Source organism: Coturnix japonica, chromosome 7 (genome assembly GCF_001577835.2).
Source record: "Coturnix japonica isolate 7356 chromosome 7, Coturnix japonica 2.1, whole genome shotgun sequence".
NCBI lineage: Eukaryota > Metazoa > Chordata > Aves > Galliformes > Phasianidae > Coturnix > Coturnix japonica.
Genome location: NC_029522.1, coordinates 7,901,266 through 7,918,983, shown reverse-complemented (window position 1 = coordinate 7,918,983; position 17,718 = coordinate 7,901,266). Strand labels below are relative to the sequence as shown.

The window sequence follows — 17,718 nt, the reverse complement described above, 5'->3', positions numbered from 1 at the left end:
ATCTGTATCAGTTGAACGCTTCCTATACAGTATTATGTTTTAAAAACAAATCAGAGTAATTAAACCACATAAAAACATGCACAGTGCCAATCAATAGCCATAAAATACATTAAGCAGCATGTTAATAGTGTGCAGTGCTTAATATCAACACCCATCTCATTCAGCAGGTCTTTTTTTCCTCATTGGAGAGATTCCAAAATCTCAAATTCTAATGAAGGGCTGTTGATGCAGGCAAAAGTGTGGCTTGGAAGGAGTTCAGATACATGAATCCCACGTACAGAGCAGATTTATGACCCACATTAACGATGATAAACTTGTGCCACAGTTGCTCTGTAAGGCAAAGGTGTATCAGCCATTTCTAATCCATTATCAGTCCCAAATGGCTGTCCAGTGATGCCTAATTCCAGTCAATGGGCAGTAATGAAACACAGTCATCCATCTCATTTGCATGCTTCTACAAAGCATCATTTTTAAGCTGCATATTTATATGCATAAAGAGTTCAGAGAGTACATAAAGATTCCCTACTTTGTGAGAAGTTCTGCTCTGACATTTGAACATTTCCCAGGAATTTGGAAGAACAACTCATGCTGTGGAATGATCTCTTGGTAGCAAAAGCTCAAGGAAGTGCACATGACAGTGCACTAGTGCTCATATTCTGGGCAACTGCTGATCTCAGAGCCATGCCTTGCAGACAGGAATATGCCCAAAGGCGGGGGATTAGCTGGTGGAGGCAGCAATCAATAACAAATAAAGGCGTGAGAATGAAGGAGGAGTTAAAATGCTGAATATTAACACAATCCTGGGTATAAGAAAAAGCAGTATACCAAATTTCATCCTTTAAGACAACGGCTTCATATGAGGCCATGCAGTCTAATGTCTGAATGATCAAGGGGGAGAAAACAATAAAACCAACAACCCAAACACCAGAAGTCCAAACCCAGCTCCTTTTAAAGATGATCCATGACATGGACACACACCGTGGCCCTCTTTCTTTCTGGCTACCATGTCCTTAGTGCATACTTATGACCAATTTGAATTCATCCACAATCGAAAGCAATAACATAAGATGCAAGCCTGGAAAGAAGGTTCATGGCAAGAAATCCAAAAACTCCATGGGCTAGTTTCAAAACACACTGCCCAAGGGTTGGGGAATAAATTACATATGCTTTACTAAGGAAACATATTAAATACTAAAGGAACACATTCCACTATACAGTGGAAGGAAACAAGATCAAGAACTAAGAAAGCATAACGAAATCCTTGCAAGGGTTAATTTTCTACAGGTGAACTAAAATATCCCATTTTAATTTTCTGGCCAGAAGATTAATGGAACAAGTCTACCATATTATTAAAAACAAAAAGCAAGCAAGAGGAGACAAAAATACCAGACACCTTCAACTCAAAATAGAAATTAAACTCAGTGTGAATACTTACACAAAACCTCATCCTCCTGTCTTGAAAGGGATGCTTCCATATGATTCAATTTTATAAAAAAATAAGCATTCAAATATTTTGGGTTTACTTTCAACTCAAATATCTCATAAGCTGCCTCACAATTGAATTGCCTTTCTCTAGTCAACTCTAGCACGTTAATGTCTCTTATTTTAACTGCTACACATTAGGAAATGCACATTTTAACATAACAAACATAGACATCTCTCCTTACCTACTCCACTAGAAACCCTTGCAGCAGACTTTAGGGACAAAGCAATTGCCTTTATTGCACAGAAGAAAACAATAATGAAACAGGAATGTTAAAGACGTCAAGATTATAATTGCAAACAAAGAAACATAACACAAAAGATTCTATTATAAGAGATATTTTGATGTGTATAACAACCTTGGAAAGAGCTGGAGTAAGATGTTTAGCAGAACCACAAGATTAGATTGACAGCACTGCAAGCAACCCAAGAAATAAATCAGTAAGCTTTTAGTATTTTAACTCCAAACTCTCAAGCACCAATGTAGCTACAAAATGATCCTGAATTACCCAAAGCCCAGAGCCTTCTGAGGGAACAGCACCTTTTTCTCAAAACCAAAGCAAATGACTCAAATATCTGCAAAACACCATAACATAGGCAGCAGCTGTACTGGGAACAGCTGAAACTAAAAGCCAGGGCGAAGTGGACAAAGAACTGCTTTGAAGAGCTACCAAATTTCAACCAATGTTGAAATTCATAGAGCATATTCATGGCTCCACTGAAGCAAATTCACACCATCAGAGAATGCCACATGCCTATAAAGTTACCTATAAGATAACATTTACCTTATAGACAAGCTAAGAATTTAAGTGACATCATATAGGTAAGACAGTTGAACAGTAATGTAAATAATGCTATATGAAGACCAGCTATCTTTTTAGTACCATTAGGAGTTCAAACACATTTAAGGTCGTATGTTACAGGTATGAAGACTTAGGTCCTTTAAAAGGAGGCTTCAAGGAGATGCTTTGCTTTTGCAATGGAGGAGCAATGAATTCACAAGTAACAATTGCATTATATTATCTGAGAGAAAAGAAAGAAAGGTGCAAATGCACAGGAAGGAGATGAGAGAAAATAAGCCCTGTAAGAAATCCCAATGAATTCCTGAGTTTGAATTGAACTGTTCGATTTGACCAAATTCAAATCCATTACTGCCGTATTTAAAACTGTTTTCAAGACAAAACCAAAGCGACAACATCAGTCCTTTGGAATTCTCTCTCAATTTGTCATGGAAAATTGTTTGAAAAACGCAGCCAAGGACTGAGTTTTATTTAAGAGAATTCATGCATGTGAGACTGGCCAGACATCAAAGAGAAAACATCAGTGGTTAAATATTTACTACGCAGAAAAGCAGAGAAATACCATCCAATAAAACATATTACATAATTAAATATCCCTTGCCTTTACACATTATTTATTTTGTGAGGGAGACGTAATCCCTCCTCAAACCCCTAGGAGCACAAACAAACAACTGGTTCCAGCAGAAAGCTCCAAAAATGAAGCCTTAATGTTAATTCTACGATTCATTTTCCAAACTATTGGCATTTGTGGCTGTGACCCTGCACCCAGCCCCTGGCTGGAGAGATGGAATGCTGTGCCATGGCTTTGGCCTGAGGGCTGGTTGGGCACTGAGCTGCTTGGGGGCTGTCACTGGGGTGCTGCTCTGAGCCATTCCCACGGCATTCCATCAGTCCTTATGATATCCTTCTGAAGCAAGATCGCCTCCAACTCTTTTTGTCAGCATCTTACAGGCACGTTAACCATCTGTTGTTGCTTAGCTGCTCTCTTCTGCTGACAGCAAACCACCATTAGGACAGCACTAGCTCTGGGGAACAAGGGGCAAACCTAAGTTGGTAGCTTGCTTGCAGGCTCACATAAACATCCTGTGAAAGGGAATTTACGTTTCAGAAGCCACATTCCTTTCTCCTTCCCCCAAGAAAACAGGAAAAAAAAAAGTTATGCCTCTCTTTACGCACATAAAAAAAGGAAAGTAACATGTAGGAGACAAAACATACAAACAAAAGAATAAACCAGCTACGCTGTCCACAACATTTACAACTACAGCTCCTTTACAATACACAAGAAACATAGAAAAGACATAAAACAATCGGTGGCAGCATCTTATAAATCCCTAAAATACAGGAGACCTGACTTCAGATGCAAAGAAGCCCCGAAGCCTACTGCAAACCACTCTCACAACAACCAGACTGCGGGCACTGGAAACAGCTCCTGTTGTAACACAGCTTTTACAAGTCTGAGCCACATGTGCAAATCAGCAGCAATATCTAACAAGGCACTCAACAAAATGGTACTGATATGAACTTGTTCTTAGGAACAGGATGGCAGTTTATCCTGAGTTTTGCACGAAGATTTCCAGATGTTAAACTTCAAAAGTCAGTCGCTGGAAACAAATATGTAAAACCACCTGGGAAGGAAACCACAGAGTGGCTTCATCAAATGGCAGCATTTGAAATACACATTTGGACGGCTCAGTAGGAACTGCTCCTTCTGTCAGCTGGCTTCCTCTCCTGGCCTGTCATCAGCAGCGCTCTCTCCTGCTGCTTGCTGAATTATTGTAATGGAGATATTATTAGCAAATCACTAACTTGGAGTGGTCAATATTTCCACCAACAAAGAAGAGAAGCCAAAGATGGTTTTCCAATAAAGTGCAGTCGTTCTGGGTGAAAAATGAAGCCTATTCAGTAACCACCTTACGGAAGCGCAGATTGTTTGCTTTTAAAAAAAATCAATGTAATGACAGACTTTTAAGGTTCCTGATATAAAAGAAACACGTTGCATTTTGGATTTTTGACCTGCAAAAAAAGAAGCTTTGAACAGCTTTTAAAGGACAGTTCTGGTAAGTGAAGAATTCATTTAGACAAGTAGTGCACATTCCCAACAAAGCTTCACAACTGAAGCAGCTGAGCCTCAAATTCAAGTCTTACACAATAGCAACTTGTTGATTTCTTCCTATTAGTTTGGAAAACTGTATTTCTTTCAAGTAGATGCAATAATCCTTGTAGAAAGCTACCAGCCTAATTACGAATGACTCTGAAATGTAATGATGCAGATGGCCCACAGTCTGCTGGTACAACCAGCACCAAGACAGAAGATAAGGTGGAAAAGGGTGACTCGACAACAACAAAAACATCTAGAAGTTTGGACATCTGCTTGATATCTGGGTTACATAAGGAAATGCTCCTCAGCATGGCAGGCACAGCAGAAAAAAAGGCCTGTTCTGCACAACAAAACAGCATCTGAATGTGTAGCAAAGTTACAGTTACGCCCATCCCATATTTCCCAAAGGCACATTGCAGAATTGATCTCTGAAGGAAAATAAAACAAGATACACATATCACTTTTTCTTAAAGCGCATACTCACCAACAGTTAACACGTCACTCTGAAATGATATAAAGCTTATTATAGATACACATCCCAGAAAGCCACAGAGAATAACCAGCAGTTCCACGTGCCAGAACAGATTAGTATGGGTAGAAACATTTGGCTTGTGAGAGTGGGTAGAAGGGGAAAAATTTTAATCAAATCCATTACCTGGTTATCGATTTCTTTTTGCCAGACTGATCCTGTAGAATACTTATAAAGCTTCTGACATTGAGATGTTTGGCCAAAGATATTGGATTAGTCTAAGCAGAAGCTGGGCTTCTCATGTAATCTCTCATATTTCATTTATATGTGATTTATTCCTTTGTCCAGCAGAGGCTTTTTATTGATAAAAAATAATGAGATTGAGAATCCCAGAGGAAATGTAATGCCCACCCACTCAAGCATGCTTGAGAAGTAAAAATAGTAGGCTTTGTTGGCTTGAGAGAGGATGACGTTATGCAAAGACTGTTTCCTTGCATAAGAAGTTTGAAGCTTGCCAAAGACTTCTGAAATAAACCAAACTATGTTTGAAATTAAAATGTTATCATGCTTGAAAACACCAAATCCTGCGCCATAATGTTGCATGCCGAGGAACTGACTAAACGATTACTCAAGTAGTCTTTTCCCTGCAGAATAAATGAATAGAGTTTCCTGTATGAGTTCAGTTTGATGAGACGTTGTACCAGATGTGTAGCCTGCTAAAAGGGATGCGTCATACACAGCCTGTGAGGTGACTGAACAATCAATCACGATACTCACAAGAACTTTCTAACCATTGTCAAATTGAATATGTAACCCGGTAACTGGAGGCTTTGTTGAACTGCAGGAGAATCAAGGATTCTCTAATAAATTAAATCATTATGCCTTTGTAACAGAAATACTGTTCAGAAGTCCTAAGGAAAATGTGCAGGTCTATCTCACATTTCTTTAACAGCTACTAAAAGTAATAAAAGGATAAATAAAAAACATCTGCTTCTGTAGGAAATCCTGAATAGGGCTTTGAAGCACCTATGTCAAGGCACAAATCAGAAAAATTCTGTTTCACTGATAGCCAATGGAGACCTTTGTGATTAACACCAGTCTTACAACTCTTTTTTATGTTAATTTTTAAGTCTCGGCCTTATTCTCTGCAGAAGGTGCTACTCAATGTTTATGGCTAAAAAACTAGCAGAAAAAGTCTTCTAAAGGTCATAATTCACGGACCATTTATTTACAGCCACCTCTAAGCTCCCATCACCAAGAGGACCTTACTGAGAAGTTCTCAAATACAACAGGAGCTCTCCTGACCAGTCTTTGTTTTTGAATGCAGAGCTCTTATCAGTGACGTCTCTGAAACCATCTCAGACCAAGGCTTTAGTGTGGCGTTAGAAACTATTCAAATACTCTTAATGTGACCAAAGAACCAAGCCATGCTCAGTGTGTCAAACCATTTCATTTGCTGAGGCTTCTGGGTCACATATAGTGTTAGTTATCTAAAAGAATATCAGTTGCAATACAAAACCGCACAGAATCCAGCCATTTGTTTTAGTGTCAGGTTATCCATCTCACTCTCTTCAAACCCTGAAGCTGTTTCTTCAGCGAGCACTGATGTATGAGCACATTATTATTGTCAGGAAGGCTGGCATGGATCAACGCATCAGTATCTACCAGTAATAGAGCCCTCCTCACCACTTTGGTCAGTAGGGAGCCAGGAGCTGCAGAGGTAAGGGATGAAAAAAGAGGAACGCTCCTTATTTGCAATTCACCTTGATAATCAAAGCACTCCACCTCTCAAGCTACACAACTGTGTCCACCGTGAGATGCTGAAATTGTACATATATCTGCCAAGCTGTCGAGTCTTGTTTTCGCTCCTCAGCATATCCCTCCTTCTCCAAGCACAAACCTTCTGGGACTCAGCAAGCAGAGAGCAGGGTCAGATTCTGCCCAATACTGTTGAAAAACTGATCACAGCTGTCTTGAAATCCTGCTCGCTACTCCTTCACATGAATGTCCCCCCAACTAAACCCAGCCTCTCTTCCCCACTACTCCATCAGAGGGTTCTCCATGCCCTCCCTCCATTCCTCAATTACCACCTGACTTTAAGATCAGTGCTTTCCTCCTTTCATATTACAATTCACCTCTATGTAGGTTTTGTTTTAAAACAAGCCCAATTGATGAAACAATAAAAAAAAATAAAATAAATCATGTTAAAATAAAACCAAGGGCTTAACTGAGCTATAACTCATGCCAGTTTCTCGGTTCATTCTGACTTTTCAATTCTTCTCAGGAATTTTTTATTCCCTACTTTTTTTTATCTTTACAAGTTTCTGTGCAATGAGGAAATGGGTTCCACTCTAACAGTCCTACATCCAGAGTTTCACATATATCATTCACTGCCCTTCAGAGCTGAGAATGTATTCATTATCTTTCTTTCATTCAGGATCTCCGGTAACGTTTTGGACTTGGGAAGCCACCATGGTACTCAGGCACTCACAGCACCACACAGAGTGGAAAAGATTATTCCAAGCATCCAACTGTATTTTCCATATTATATCCTATACTCCTCATACCTTAAAGTTCCCCTGAAGCCACAGCAAAGTGAAAGCAAGAAGCTTTAGGCTGCTTCTACATTGCCCAATGCAAGTTCAGTAGCAACTCTGCACTGCTTAGCTTTATGCAGTTGGAAGAGACCTTGGTTTTAAAGGCCAGCACTTAGAGCTTTCTGCAGACCAAATATTAATACACATTTCATTGCTGATCTTCACTAACCTCTCAGTCACTTCAGGAGCACCAAAATCTCTGCTGTCAATAGCTTCCTCTATGTTCTGCAAAATGCCCTAAAAGCTTCTGGATAATTCAAGCCCAGCTGCAAATATTAATTCCTCCCTACCCTTTATTCAAGGCCTCTCATCCACCTTCTTAAGACATTTAGCTAATTTTTGCTGAATCCTGTCTTTGCATGACACTTTCCTATCCACACACGGGTTTTTGTTGATGTAACATCACCTCCTTTAGCTTTGACAGACACAATTTAAAGCTGCTTCTGTTCTAGGAGAACATGGATCATGCTTTTGGCTCAGCATCTCATCTTTCTGTTGCTCTGACCTCATCATCTCCTTTTTCCAGGCTACTGATCATAACTCCCTTTATTTGTAAGATACATGATGATGCACTTACTCTTTTTCCTCTCCCCTAATTACCAAGAAGACAATTCCCACCTGCCGTTTTCCAACAGCAACAGAACTCACAGGAAATCCATGCAGCTCAAGATAACTGTTGTGGCATTTTTTGTTACAATAAACAAAGCGATAGCAGTTTTGATTTCTTTGCTCAGCAACCCCTTGAGTTCAAATAGCGACTGAAAAGATGCAAGCAATTTGGCCTCTGTCTCAGGTGAACAGGAGGCTACGAGGAGCTGACAATCTGACAGTTTTCAGCGCAAGTTTTAAACAGCTTTCAGAACCTACCATTGGTGCCGTTTTGTTTCCCCCCCCCCAATTAAAAGGTTTGTAAATAGCAATTCAGTGTATTCCACAGAGGGGAATGCTTGCAGGAAAAGGGGTACAAACACTACACAGGAGTTGACCTGTTGAATATTTATAAATGCATTAAAGATACTACACATTAATACAGACAGACATATGTGCTTCGCACAAATATAGTGCTCTACAGTTCACCAGAACTTTCTAGGACATCAACACATCACTGCTATACCACAAAGCTTAATTTTCCAGCCATTCAGGAATGGTAGTGATGAAGGTAAGTAAATCCAGTACATGCCCTGAAATATCTTAGTGCAATCAGACTGAAGTTCTCGAAGGTATAGCAAAAACATCCCTATCCTATTTGTTGGAAACTCTCAGCAGATGCAGCTTTCACCTACTACCCCAAACAACTCAGTCCAGCTGATGTCTATAGGCAGACTGCATAGCTCTTCAGCTAACAAGTTCACATGGATGGCTGTGGCAGCAGTCATTCAGGCTCCCTCTCTCCTTCATAAAAGATGGAAAATACCCCTATAGCAGTAGCATAATTCCTGTGATAGTTTACAGCAGTGGCAGGCACTTATAACAGCTAATTCATCTACAAAGTACCATTCAGCCAGACTGGAGTCAAAAGTGTGTTTGTTTTTGAAGTTTGACCAGTTGCCATCCAACCTTCAAAGAGGAAGCACTGTTCTCCTCCCTCCATCCAGCTACTGAACTCTGTTGATGACTGGACCTGTTTGAAGTTCTACTTTTATTTGAAAAGCTCAAGGCAAAATTCTGCACTCAGATCTGCAGAGCGTCACAACTGATGTTCTGCTCTCCTTGCACACATGGAGCCTGTCTATTCCTGCTCCAGTGCCCTGGGAACCACCACCATGCAGAAAGAACCTATAGGGAACAGATTCTTTTTACAGATGGAAGAGCATCAGGCACAGTGTAACAACACAACATACAGACAAGAGATCCAATACATCATGTGGTCTCATCTACCCACTACATACAGAATACCTAAAGGTGGAGATTGGTCTGAACCTGATTTTATAGACACAGAAAATAAAAATTAGAGGACAACAATGGAAGAATGTAAAAGTGAAGGAACTTAACCCATACTTCCATATCACAATTAAACAACCCAGACAGAAATAGTTTTCTTTTCAACTCCTGGATGAACATCCTACTGAATATTTGAAACAGAAATAATACGAGGCTATCGATATTTGATTCCTCAAAACTTTCCTGAGAACTTTCCATTTCTACTTCGTTATTTTCATTTCTGGAATACCTGATGTACAGGAGGGAGAAAAAAAAGTATGATTAAATGCCTTCTGTCACATTATATATTTTCTCCAGTAACATAAGACAATATTGTAGAAGCACTGCTTTTAAATCACTCCAGAGCATTCAGCAGGAGTCAATTTATACTGCAAGTGAATAATGATGTACCTCAACTCATTTTAATTTCAATAATTGAATGAGAAATAGGAAAGTCTATTGAAAGGACTGTATTCTGGTCAAAGACTAATGAGAAAACAGTTTTGAGACTTTGAGTCAGCGGGCGTCATGGTAACAATGCATTATCGAAATCTGATTAGCATGCCCAGCAGCTTTATAAATGATAACATGCTCTTCTAATTGTATTTCCTTTTCTTTCCCTATGATGAGTTTTATATTCATAACTGGTAAGAAGCAAGGCAATGTTCTGTTCAGCTAAAAGTTAGTCTTAGGATGTCCAGCATGCTCACAAACTTGGTGCAACTTGTCACCGTACTGGGAAAATTTTTCCTATGGTCTTAACATAAGAAGGTGAGACTTCATTTCTCTCCTCTTCCCATCTCAACTATAAGGGATTTTGAAGTCATGTATCACTCCTCCCTTTCAATTCCATGAGACTGCTTCTAAGGGTAGACACATGAAATAGAATATCGTGAAACATGAGTGTCTTATGAAAAGGAACTATGTTTCACCAGAGGAAAGGGTGCGAATGTAAAGCAGATGGGCTTAAAATCTGACCCAGGAAACATTACTCCAGGTTCCTTAGGTTTTGACAGGTAGGATTTTAGAGTGTTTGGAGGACAGCACACACATTTAACTCAATACAGTATCAAAAATAGTGAGGAATTACGAAGTTAAATAGGATTCTTTTCCTTCTCATGAAGGAATGAAATAATACAGATTAATAAATACAATGAAAATAGGAGGTTAGATGCTTAGTAATACTCCTCTTATAGGATACTCACCTCGTTAACAGTAATAAACTCTATCACAACTGCAGCCTCAAAAATGTTAAGCAAAATCATTTCAATATGCAGAGACTCAGTCTTAAAGCAAGAAACATTTTCTTACAGTAGGAAAGCACTATTTTCTTCAGAACGATCAAGAAATGTACTAAACTTCTGGCTTATTTCCAAGGACCACCACACCGTAAATATTTGTTTCTTAGTTTCCACATTCAGGTTATTAATTCAGCTTTGATTCTGTATAAAAAAAGGAGAAAAGCTCATGCTCTTATTCTCCAGGTAAGCTAGGATTCATCCAGTCACGTGACAAATGATACTTCATACAGGAAAACAAATTTTCAGCATTTTTAATGATGGAAACATGTTTGATAAAATGCACAACCACAAGGAATATGTGGTCAACTTGATCTAAAAGCTTATTACTCGTTACATGCACTGGCACGTGGACTAGGTTTAAGACGTACATAATACTAAAAGCAATCAATGTTAAGTCAACACAGCGAAAGCCAGAGGAACACTTATCTACATGTTTGGAAATTCAGCAGAGAGAGCAGGGTTACACTGAGAATAGAAAGTCATCAAAGCAGGCCAGTGAGCAAAGAAAGAGCAAACAAGCACTCCCCAGAAGAGATTAGTGCTCGCTATGGGGACTGTTTGCACTAACCTTGGATGGAAGCAGCAGCCCGAAACCCAATCAGTGTGACCTTCACCCACCATGATGATGCTCCCACCAGCTAAAGCCCACATTTTCCAGAGGTGGTCATCACTGCCAGTGACTACCATGTCTTTCAGAGGATGTGAGGCCAAGCTGCAAAACAAAAGAGAGGCAGGTCATATTCTGTATCAGTATCATTTCAGCAACATCTAAACGTGACTGCTTCTGGATGGACTAAATAAACAACGTGATGCTCTCTATCACAATCAGAATTTAAAATACATGCTATGTAGATGAGTTTCTGCTTCTACTGATGAAAAGAGCAGAACATGACTGACATCTATGAAACCAGAGTTGTTTCCACACCCTCCTGAAGTTCCAGGACTGAATATATGTTTCTAAGCACTCTGTTTTTAGAAAAACCCAACAGGATAACACATCAACAAGCACAACCAGTGCGAATCACCATTTCCCACTCACAATAATTTCAGTAGTACCGGCTTCTCAGCCTGCTGCTGACAGTTGAAGTGAATAAGGACAAAAGGACTGTTTTCTCCACTGTCCCCACAGGTCTGAAGTCTTCTAGCACTGAGAAGTAGCTCAAATCGCAGTCCAGTAGCTACCGGCTCTGCCATCACTTTAGCACCAATTCACTGGGATTAGGCTACGGTCAGAAAATCCATTTCAACTCTATACTCAAATCATGTAAACATGTTTTCCATTTTGTATTATACAGCACACTGGTACATAATGGAAATCACATACTTATCACGTCCCTATACTGCAAACTTGGTTTATTTTTGATTTGGCAAATGTAGCACAGCCCAAAATGGATCTGGAGAAGAAAATAAATCTGTTGGAAAGGTAACAAGTGCATATTTCATATAGATTTGTTTGTTTGATTTAAATTATTGTTATGCTTTACCATTTGTCGAACATCAAAAAGTGCCTAGGAGCTGAATGAAGTCCCAGTATTATTTAAATAACTTAATCTGGAGTTCAGAATTAAAATGCAATGAGGGAGAAAGGAATCAGAACCTGTGCATGCACCTATTTCAGTTGTGCACCAGAGCTGACAGTTTTCAGAGAGAAACGCTTATGAAACAGTACCAGAATAGAGAGAGAAGATGCCAAGCAGACAAATGGGAAAAAAACAGAGGTCATAAAAGGCACACAATTACTCTATTATAAAAATATCTTTTTTAAAGCAGGATCTTCCTCCTGCACTGTCATTATTTCATAGAATTCCTAAACCAGAACTGCAGCTTCTGCTATATGGGGAAACACGATTCCCTCTGTCCAACTGATGCCAAAAACACACTTATGTCAACTAGCACATCTGTTCCTGCAGTTTGAGACACACTCTAGGAAGATTCCTACAGATTCAACACTTGGATTCATCTGTTGGAACAAGATATCTGGGTTTTACTCAGTCTCTGATTTCTGAGAGAGGAAAAAAAAGTGGTTTTTGTCTTGACCTAAATAACTTCCTTTGCATTCACAGGGAGAAAAGAGGAGGAGGGAATGATGTTATTTAAATTCTCCAGAGATGCACAGAGAGCAGCTGTAACATTTGGATTGGCCATAACAGATAGGTAGGAGGGCAAGGAGGGAAGAGAGATAAAAGGAGAGAAATTAAAAGCTTGAAAAGGCATGCCAGTGGCTTGCAAATGGATGAGAACTACTCTCCCAGAATTCCCCTACAATCAGGGACCTCTGATACACCAAAAATCCTGACACGATGATGCTTTCTGGAACACAGGCAGGCCATGAAGTGCCAAAAAGAAGATCCCACTTTCCAAAAAAATGAGTGGGATATCTATAAAAGATGAACCCATCAGGACTACATCTACTCTTACCTTAGGCTCTGAAACATCAAAACAGGTTGCATTAAGTAGAACCTTTATTGGCATGCACACAGTAGTGCACCGTATATAAGCACCGCATTGATTAGCTAAAGTTCTTGTAATCTATTTCAGATAAGTCAGATAGAAAAACCTCCATCTCTCAGTCTCCGATTCTTCCCTTAAGATATTTTGTGTTAGTTTAGTGCATGCTTATTAAGACTTTCTATCAGTTCTTTCTCTTTCCTAAATAGTTGCCTTTGTAGATGCATTATACAACTTCTATTAAATTACCATGTAATCTCTCACAGTTTATTCAAAGGACAGTTGACACAATGGCTTCCTTTGGATCCATCCTTGCTTTCTGAACAGAGCTGAATCCTGCAGCTGCCCATCAATACGAGCTGTGCTGCCAGGCACCCTGCTTCATCTCCTAGGAACACTTCTCCTTTCCTCCACCCTCCCAACACATTTCCAGTCCAGTTTTTGAAAAGCCTAAACTTAACTAGTGATAAGAAAATTCTGGAGAACTTAAAGATGATCCATCAAGTGTATTTCATGTGGAAGAAAATTTCTGGTCATCACAACAAAGCCCACAAGAATATATTTCACAGACTTTTAATTGCAATACTCTTATAAAAGTTGCTGTCCAACCTTTTTTTTTTTCCTCCACGCCAATTTTGTAGGGACACAGTGCACACTATTTAATTAACAGCAGGCATATGACATAACTGCTGTTGCTCAGCTTCTGAGAAAGGGAAGCCCATTCATCCAAAGAGAGTTCTGTACGCAACGTTAATTAGGCATCCTTGTCTTCATTTCTGGCAATGCAGCACTCTATAGATTTTTGCTTCATCTCTGTTCACAGGCTCTAATTATTTCCAGCACAGGTGACTTTGGGTAGATTGCAATGAAAATCAATAAAGGAACACGCATGACAGAAACATTGGTTTTCTCCTTCTTGGGGATGGAAGTGGGATGAGAAAAGACTCAGTCAAGAAAAAGAAACTAAAGATTTGCTGCTGTTCAGGGTATATGTACCAACATTTACACAACTCAGTCTGGCATTATAAACTATTCTCATTTCTTCAGCACTTGCCATCAGAGATATATAGCGCTCCCAGTAATTCGCTTTCAAAACAATCATCAATTATTCTAATTTATTTGGAGTAATACATAAAAATATGCTATCTTCAAGATGCAAAACACTTTCAGTCTCAATACGTACTGCATTTGATCACTCCATGTATACAAAATCAATCTGCTGGTTACAAAGTGTTAAGCTGCCTGCACAACCTGAACTGTGTGCTTGCTTTAACACCAACAATAACTACATTGCACCGGGGAATGGAGATGTCTGATGATAAGGAAAGCTTTCTGGCAATAAGATCTCTGCAGCAGTGTAACTGACGGCTACCTGCCATCATTAGGCTACTCGTAAAGTTCTTAGAACACCTTGCACCTATTACCCAGGCAGACCAGACTGGTTGATGCCTGAGGTACCTACAGTAGCAAAGCTCCTTTGGAGTCCCAGCTCATTCAGTGCGCAAAGCAGCACTCACACCTGAAGGGCAATCATCAACTTAATAAAAGCACCACCTCGGCCCACTTCTAAGAAATAACTGCAGTTAACCCCAATTTCACAGATGCAGGACGCAAAAGCATGAGGAAAAAAAAAAAAATCAGCTATTTTTCAAAAATAATTTCAGGGGCTAGAATAGGTCACCAAAAAAATTACTGGATATTCAGCAATTCTAGCGTACAAGATCTCAGGAGACCACAGTAGCAGCAGGAGTCCAGAACACTAAAATTAACACAGAAAATGTCTGTCTGAGGAGCAACACCCTGGTGAAATTAACAATGGCTCAAAACCCAGCCTTGTAATGGAAACCTGGGGAAATGCAGATCTCTCTACCTCTACCATTAAGCTCTCCAGGCATGCTGGAATGGAAAAGCAGAGCAGGCTTTGAAGGCAAGAATATCACATGCACTGAATTCAAGAGGACGGCTATTCATTAAGGCCTCAAAGCAAAACGACATGTGCTTAAATTTTAGGAACTGTTTTACTGAAATCAAAGTTCCTCTTCACATGCATGCACCTAATCGCATTGCTGTAGTAGGGCCTAAAAATCTAGACTTTTTAAAAGCTGAAATTTTATTCCAGCCCCCGTTTTGCTGGCACCTAGCTAGTGCTGAGACCCGAGAGAAGAAAAACAACCTGTTATCAACATAAGATGTGCAGACTGCACCATTTGATTGCATTGCAGCTTTTTAATCTCCTGTGTTTACAGGAAAATGGGGGCCAGAAATGCACGGCACTTCAGGTAGGCCCCAAATGCAGCCTATGGCATGAGGAGGGTCCGTGCCTCCTCCCCTCTGCAGCCTTCAGCCTTGCTCTCTAATGTTAGGGCCAATGTAAAGGAAAAACACCATACAGGAGTTCTACACCATTAGAAAGGCTGATTATTATTTGATGATAGCTCAAAAGGCTTCAACTGGCAGTCAGGATCTTCCATCACAAGCACTGCGCAGATGGAGCAACAGGACTGAGTACACGGTCAGCCCCTTTCAGCACACATCTTTTCCTCCTTACCTCTGTAACAGCAGCAAAGACAACAGGATATATCAAAATGACTCTCACACTCAATTTCCTGTCAAAATCTGGTCCTCAGTGCAAAGTTTCTAGCCTATCTGCTCCTCCTGCCCTGCTGAGCAAGCAAGAAGCTGGATGTGGTCTGGCCCTCAGCCACATCACCCAGCAGACACACCACAGAAGCCTCATCAGCCATTATAACCATTACACTTTGCCCTCATTTGTTTTCTTTGAACCACATCTCACTAGTACAGTTATTTCTACCACCTTTGCATCTTGGCTTGAGTTATCTGGTCTCACCTGACAGCGTACATGAGCAATAATTGTAACCCTGACATTTAATTCAGGGGCTTATTGTGCAAGGGGAGCATAAATGAAAGGCTTTGCATTTCTGTCTGAGGTCTTAAAATGTCTCTTTGTAACCAAATGGGAAGAAAGCTTTCAAAAGAGAAAAGAACTGTAAAGGGAAAAAAAATAAAAAAGGATGAAACAAACTATAGAGAAAATGTAAGTAGGAGAAAGCACCCATAGCACAGAGCTTGTACCTTTTGATTCGTTGATGTAAATGCAGTCTGTGACTGATCTCATTCACAGTCTTGTTTAAAAATCTCAGTCCTGTCTGCTTCCCAAGCTTCTATGACACAGGGATTGGGAGCAACAGCCATTGCTGGGACCTTACCATTCCTTGTTTCATCTGTCTTGCCTGCCCAGCAAGCCGTGAGACAGTAATTAGAAAACAGCCATACAGAAGCTTCAACCCACGTTTCTAAAAGGCCATAAGACTTAATAATTTAAAATGCTATCTCGTGTACTTATTTCCATCATTGTGCACACAAAATCTTCAATCTTAGCTACAAACATACTTATTCTTGTGGAAAAGCATTAATTCACATGCTTTCTAATTTGCCTAAATCAGCTCTCCTCTTAAGAAAAAAAACTTCATAAAAATGAACACCACACAGCACACAAAGCCTGCACAAATAATTGTACTGAACGCATCATTATCACTCACAGATACAGACACGGTTGCAGTGATAAATCAGTAGAGCTTATTTTGTGATGCTCCGTGCTTGATCACTTTATCTGCTGTGTCTGCTATCATCAAAACCCACTAATTTGTATTAGCTTTCTGACTATTTGTAACCTACCTAGGCTTTACTGCATTAGATTTGATTACGGACATGCTGGGCCACTCTAAAATCATTATCTTCTTAACAGCTAAGCTTAGCCCTACATCACATCCTCGAAAAATTCAAAACTATCATGTTGATTTGCCTGTGTTTTATTTAGGTTTCAGGCCTTTGAAGATAGATGCACATTCTTGAATTATGCACTGCCAGGAGTCCTGATCATTTCACAGCATATTAGCTTAAAAACATACATAATCCTTTTCAAGAGAGAGCCCTTAATCACGTCACAGAAAGAAAATTTTCCTAGAACCTATATGATAACACACAAATCGTCTGTGTTGTTATATACTCATGTACTGCAAACCTCAGCAACCCAACATGAAGCCTCTTATCTAGAATTGTTTGTAAATAACAACAGGCATGAATCTAAATTGCTTCCTAGAGAATCTCTGTTTATTCATTCCTTCCTTTTGCTTACAAGGTTGTTGATAATTACTGCTGGCCCAAAAAGTCACTACAGAACTGCTGCTACACACTACAGAAACTGCATTTCTAACCTGCCTTAAACCAAAGCATTGAGCAATCCAGGCAACCTTTCTACAGTGAAAGCTACTGTTCAGACTGCAGTTTATTATCACTGTGCTGATCTCAGTTTTGTTTTTCTTTCTAATACCCACTGCCCTACCATTCAGGTGACGACAAAGTTGGGCATAGAACAATGGACAGAGATCACATAGTTTAGAGATACTTCTCCAAGACTAGATGTTTAAAAGAAAACCAACACAGAGCAACAACAAACTAATCCATGGGTCACTCTGAGTTCACAAGTTCTCATTTTATATGCATCTGAATCCATTTTCCAAGCTGAGTCAATTTACCATGTACCCGCTGCACTGCAAGAAGTATTTAAACCAAAAGAAAGAGA

General features: G+C 39.7%; 1 protein-coding gene across 3 annotated transcripts in view; it reads right to left on the bottom strand.

Moving 5' to 3' along the window:
* The window catches only part of SPAG16 (sperm associated antigen 16), a 332,745-nt gene that overhangs the window by 151,392 nt on the left and 163,635 nt on the right, over positions 1 to 17,718 (bottom strand). For all 3 annotated transcript variants that reach the window (XM_015867953.2, XM_015867952.2, XM_032445972.1), the window contains exon 11: positions 11,236 to 11,379. In XM_015867953.2, the coding sequence (XP_015723439.1) occupies positions 11,236 to 11,379 (144 nt within the window). The remainder of the gene's footprint in view (positions 1 to 11,235; positions 11,380 to 17,718) is intronic.